Raw genomic sequence first — 6216 nt, forward strand, 5'->3', positions numbered from 1 at the left:
ACCTTATCACAAGCTACTTTTGTGACTTTGGCCTTGGAAAAATATGCTGTCTTATTTTAATTCAAACCTCATTATGCGAAGCGTTATGTGTTACTTACTATGTTCCTGTGCGTATGAGAGAATTTAAATTACCGCTCCACGCAAATTGATCGAGCATATTTCATACACGTGCTAACTATTTTAATAATGATTTAAACATATTTGTGCAAGAAACAACGCATTAATCTATCCCATTCAGCATGATATATGCGATTCTCCATTTTATCCACACCAGGTGCCACGTCACACTAAACAAGGTCTGTCAAAGACTTTAAGGAGATCCTTAGCAACTCCATGTTAAACCTTGAGACGGTGATCCAAGTTTACAGATCCAGTGAAAAAACGACGTAAACTTTTAGTCAGATATGTTACCAAACGAAAAGCTACGATGTGATCAAGCGAAAAAAATTGGACAAATCGTTACATGCAATGCAATAATTGATGCAATTAACACGGAAAGGAAAATTGTCCTGATTTCTAGAAAACGTGTCACATCTGTAGCATTAAGGTAGGTTTAGAGTTTCCGTGAACGCGAACGCGGACAAACACTTTTTTGTTAATAATTCACAGTCCATATATAAACATCTTGAAACGATAGGAAGAAACATTTTCTGGTTGAAAAACATGTTTAAATACAATTCATATTGATAAAAGTGGATTAATTCAATGTTTCACAAAGATTCTGAATTTCCATCGTGGAATCGAGATGTTGGTGAACTCACCATAGTTCACCGACTTCGGTGAATGTGAACGTGAATACAGTGGTGAATATAGACGCCAAAACATTTTCCCGAATTACTTTATTGAAGATCGATGTTTATTTACTTCACATTTACTGCAGAATTTTTGATATGAGCGTGAACGCCACGATTTCTTGAGTTGTTTGTTCGCAATGTAGTTCACCGTGAAATGATCGTACTATTCCACCACCTGTTCATGTTCACGTTCACGGGAACTCTTAATCAGGCTTTAAGGTAGGTTTAGAGTTCCCGTGAACGTGAACGCGGACAAGCACTTTTTTGTTAATAATTCATCAGTCCATATAAAAAACGCGAGGAAAACATCTTGAAACGATAGGAAAAAACATTTTCTAGTTGAAAAACATGTTTAAACACAATTCATATGAACGTGAAAACAGTGGTGAATATAGACGTCAAAATATTTCCCCGTTCATGTTCACGTTCGAATGTCCCAAGGCATTCTGAAAATTATTACATCGTGAACTGTAAAAGGATATGTTTAGAAATTTTCAAGTTTTCAATGAAAATTTTGATATGGATGCAATTTCGTTCAATCGGATCTCTGCACGGGTTGAAAAACTTCGTTGTTTCGGGTTGATTCGAGAACAACTGTATATTTTATCCGAATTACTTTATTGAAGCTCGATGTTTATTTACTTCACGTTTACTGCCGAACTTTCAATATGAACGTGAACGTGAACAAAAACTTTCTATTCACCACGATCTTTTGAGTTGTTTGTTCGCAATGTAGTTCACCGTGAAATGATCGTACTATTCCACCACCTGTTCAAGTTCACGTTCACGGGAACTCTAAACCAGGCTTAACTGATAAAAACGATTTAAGAAATATAAACAGCAAAACGAAATGAATTCTTATCACTTATGAATCTCAATAAAATTCAAGAGAATTATTTCGTTTGTTTACCTTTGCGAAAAATTACATTACTACGACTTCCGGAGCTACTAACTATGGATAATGGAAATCCGACGCGCCTCACGATTTTATTTTATTCCCACCAATGAAGGAAGGTGAGTGATAATTGCCTAATTATTATTGAGATTTTAGTACACTATCTGTATTATTATTATTATTATTTTCAATCTTGAAGAAACCGTTTAACTGTAAATATTTTTTATTTAGTTTTTTTATATGTTTATACATTACCGTAGCTTATGATTAGTGATAACAATGCTTATGAAACTGTGAATCTCTCAGCTAGATTCTTGGACCTTATGTAGATTTAATGTACAAAACGGTACCAAAAACATTATTATAGAAAAATGGTGCAGATCTAGAAACCAGAAAATCAGAAATCAGCGTAACTACTTTTGAAAAACGAATTGTTTTTATTATGTTTATCAATTTACCGAGTCTACGAATATTGGTATTGAGAATATTGAATATTGCGCATGATCCGGTTCTGAATAATTTGAACAAGAATCAACATAACTATTCGAAAAAAATTATCAGAAAAGAACATCGTCATTATGCGATTGTTTAGGTGGGCGTAATGGCGGGTTGCGCCTTTCAGTCATCACCTCGACTGCTCAGTTCGACGGTTGATCGAAACATTATGACATTTTGGTTACGTAACAGAAAACACGCATGTTCTGTCAAAGGATTTGTGTTTCTTTCGCAGTCAATTGCATCACGCAGCGGTAATCTCGATCAAAAATCGTTCTTTCTTGTGAGAAAACAACCAAACAGCTCCCAAATCAACCCTCAGCAATGGCAGACTTCGATGCCGGCAAAAGTTCCGTTGACCCCGAGCTGCAGGATTTTCTGATGGCGGAGAAACAGAAGGCGCAGCTGAGCGCTCAGGTTGGGATAACATTACATGACATGAAAGGCTGCATATTACTGTGCGCTGATAACGCTCTGGCTTCTCGTTCCAGATCCACGAGTTTAACGATATCTGCTGGGACAAGTGCGTGGACAAGCCGGGAAGCAAACTGGATAGTCGCACCGAAACCTGTTTGAACAATTGTGTGGATCGTTTCATTGATACCTCGCTCTTCATTGCCAATCGATTCGCACAGACGCTACAGAAGGGACAACCGGGGATGTGAGCCGACACTATCGCGAGCATGTTTTAGGTTTAAATTGATAAGATATTTGGTTGTTTCTCATCATCTCTGGGAAATAAATAATTGTTAGACGAAAAATGATGTGCCCTTAAATGGTTCTTTATTATGTTATGTCAGTTATTCAATTTTTGTCCTCCGCTTGGCAGCATTCAGTAAGTAGTTTTGTACGCGTTCCACTCTGTTTAATTTGTTTGTTTTGGTATACATGGTTTAAAAATATGTTGGTAGATAAAATGATTGTAGATAAACATCAGAACATGTCCTCACGCTTGTCTGTAGTCCACTGTGGTCCGATCGTTTAGGCCTGCGATGATTATTTTCTGTTGTTCAGCGAACCACAATAGGTTTGCAACTGTTCTATCGAACATGGTTGGACGCAACACTCGTCGACCACGCCACGTTTAGCTATCCTGAACCGACCCGGGATGGCATTCGACATCTCAGTATGGTTCTCAACATTATCATCCACCGGGGCTCGATGTTTCGGCAAAAACATGATCATTCTTCTGAGTTGTTCGATAGCATTCAATCTACCCACATCGTCTTGGTCGATTAATGGCCAATCACCATTGTTCATCACATTTTCATTAAGGGACAGCTGTTCCGCATATCCTGCCGGCACACACAAAATAAGATATGCGAATAAAAGCAGCAAAAAAGGTGTGATATTGGACCTACCTGTGCTCCGTTTGTGGTACGTGGGAAACGTCAGGCAAACTATATTGAGTACCTTCACTAAACTAGGTCCGCAGAATTTCTGCCGTTGCGCTGCTGCGGGATACGCGAAACTGCTAAGTATAATCACTGCGCTCGCCATGAGCAACAAACGGTGCTGATGAATGCTGCCGAAGTCATTCATTCTGTAATACTTAAGTCAAACTAAGAACGCATGGAACAACGGCGAGTTCTCACGAGCGAATGTTTATTGCCGTTCTGTGTATTATATCTTTTATATATTTCTAGGCGTGTATGCGTTTTCCTTTGCATCCTGCCTTGCTGCATCCATGGTTTGCGAGGCAGAAAATTCGAACTGACACCGACGCATAAAATTTCTTCCACCTTCCGTCTAAATATAGAGGCGGGCTTTAAGACATGGGCACACACGGACAGCTGATTTGGTACCGATTCGCTTTCAAGCTTTCCGAGTAGTTGGACGCAAGGTTATTCTCGTTTCTTTCTATCGGAGAGATTTGCAAAGTTGGTTCACATTTCAACTGTATTAATTTTGTCACTTGTTTGGGAGATAATCTTTTCTTAATAGAGCTTTCCTTTTGAGTCTGTATGGGTGCATTTTGGGGAGGTAAACAAAATTCACTATCTGTTGTGTTTGAGACACAAAGGGTTAGGGCAATAAATATGTGTATATAGAACGCCTTGGTATGTGTGCACGAATGCTAGAAAAACTCTATTAATTAGGTATGGTCATTTCTTCTACATATCTGTTCCATTTCCATCAAATCTGGGCCATCCTTCGATTCCGACACTGCACGCATATGCGTTTGCCTACAATCAGTGTCACGGTTATTGTGGATGACCTTTCGAGGTCACCAGTAGTCAATTCGATTTTGTTCTACCCAAAACGGCTTTATTGATCCTATTGGGAAACCGAATTAGGGAGTTGAAGAAATCCGGAGAACACCACGGTACAATAAAAGGTCCGATCCAATAGGAATTCTCGAATATACAGCTGTCTGAAGTTATCCCTGCGTTGAAATGTCGTACGCCTCAAACTCTGGAACAGCTGTACCGATCTCTCTGGCTCCAGATGCAAAGAAAAAGGCATGCAATGCAAAAAAAAAAACGATTTGGTACAGGCTAACTTGCATCGAACGATTAGTTCGTTCGACTGATTGATTATATTTAAATCAAATTAAGTGAAATTTACTTCATATTCCGCAACAAAATACATTACAATCCAATGGAAAGCACTCTTTTGAATAACGAATGCTTGACTGCTTATCACAGCTTCCACGATTGATGTTTCTGTGTACTATCTCGGAACAGATTTATATTTCGAACGATTTGGATGTGATTATGGGTGGATTTCGGAACTGAAACATAGCATAATCGACAACAGAAAAAGATGGAACCCTAACAAGCAGCAATCAGTTCTTTGCCCTTCTTTCGGCCAGACAACGTTGATATAGATAATCATACATAGCAGCGTACGAAAGGACGCATTCACTTTGGGCAGCGCTTCGATTTTACGAGTAGACTTCGAAGAGAACGGTACTGAATTCTCAGGGTTTATTCGACGAGGTATTTAAAATGTGTTCAGACAGAGTTAAATTGATAAATTGGCAAAGAAGGAGCGGTGCAGCGGGTTGGCCTTTGTACCTACACTATCTGACAAAAAATAAAGCCTTTCATACAATGCGTTGTGGCACTGGATAGGATTCCTCTCTCTTTCACGTGAAGTGCTGCACGCTGCACGCTGATCTGCATCGAATTATTGAGAGCACGACGCAAAACTGCGTTCATCAACGACAATATTTCGCAGCGTAGCTCAGGATGGGGAAATATTGGAAATATATAACTTAAAAATCGGCCTCTTCAATGAGATTTTTTTTAGACAGATTATTGAAAGAATGTTTTTTTGTATTGCTTTCTCTACTATTTCCCTATTGTAACACTATTTTTGATGTACCGTCGTGCGAGGCTTCTTTTGCCACTGTTTTTCATTTTTATCATTTGAAAAAAAAAACTCCATTTTTTTAATTCAAATGAGATGAAGGAAATTCTTTCGTCGAACCAGCCAGAAGCACTTCGATTGTGGCGTGTTCCAAGAGGGCCATTAAGTTTCCAAGAATCCCATTAATGTTCTGCCTTGAACACCACGTACGGTGGCAACAGTTCTCCAGTTGCACTTTCGCAAAACATAACGGAAGTCGCAGATTTACTGAAGTTCCTCACGTTTTAAAAGTACTTTAAGCCACGCTTACAGATAGCAAGCTTCTTACCCGGATCATCTGACAAATGCGTCTCGTCGTACTTAAAAATATTGGAAGCCGTAACATCTTCCAGAGATTCTTTTAAGTTGGCCATGTACTCTGCGATTATTTCACGTATTATTGCTGCGCGGTTTAGCTTTATATTTTGTGCAAAACGTTTGCTCAGTGGCTGGTGATGGCGAAGGAATCGTGCCACCCAGTCCCGTGAAGGTTTGTTATTTACGAAACACACTTTTCTTTCCTGCTTTGTCAAATAAATTCGAACTTTTTCCCGGAGGTCATCGGTTCCAACGGGGAAGCTCCGAGTGGGGAAGCACCTGAGATGTGGGCTCCGCTCTGAAGGACCCATTACAGGCTGTCGAGTTCCTGGAAAACCTTGAGAATCAGGGAATATCAGG

The 6216-nt window shown here is 39.4% G+C and overlaps 2 protein-coding genes across 2 annotated transcripts; one reads left to right on the forward strand and one right to left on the reverse strand.

The window, feature by feature from the left end:
* Positions 1 to 2358: 2358 nt before the first annotated feature.
* LOC129765431 (mitochondrial import inner membrane translocase subunit Tim8) lies at positions 2359 to 2948 on the forward strand. The gene is made up of 2 exons (XM_055765755.1): positions 2359 to 2601; positions 2676 to 2948. Exons 1-2 carry the CDS (start codon positions 2509 to 2511, stop codon positions 2847 to 2849), a joined length of 267 nt encoding a protein of 88 aa, XP_055621730.1. The 5' UTR covers positions 2359 to 2508; the 3' UTR covers positions 2850 to 2948.
* A 3-nt stretch (positions 2949 to 2951) lies between these two features.
* Positions 2952 to 4098, reverse strand: LOC129765427 (uncharacterized). Its single transcript, XM_055765751.1, has 2 exons — positions 3546 to 4098; positions 2952 to 3479 (listed from the first exon to the last, which is right to left on the reverse strand). Exons 1-2 carry the CDS (start codon positions 3724 to 3726, stop codon positions 3181 to 3183), a joined length of 480 nt encoding a protein of 159 aa, XP_055621726.1. The 5' UTR covers positions 3727 to 4098; the 3' UTR covers positions 2952 to 3180.
* Positions 4099 to 6216: the final 2118 nt, after the last annotated feature.

This window comes from Toxorhynchites rutilus, chromosome 2 (genome assembly GCF_029784135.1).
Source record: "Toxorhynchites rutilus septentrionalis strain SRP chromosome 2, ASM2978413v1, whole genome shotgun sequence".
NCBI lineage: Eukaryota > Metazoa > Arthropoda > Insecta > Diptera > Culicidae > Toxorhynchites > Toxorhynchites rutilus.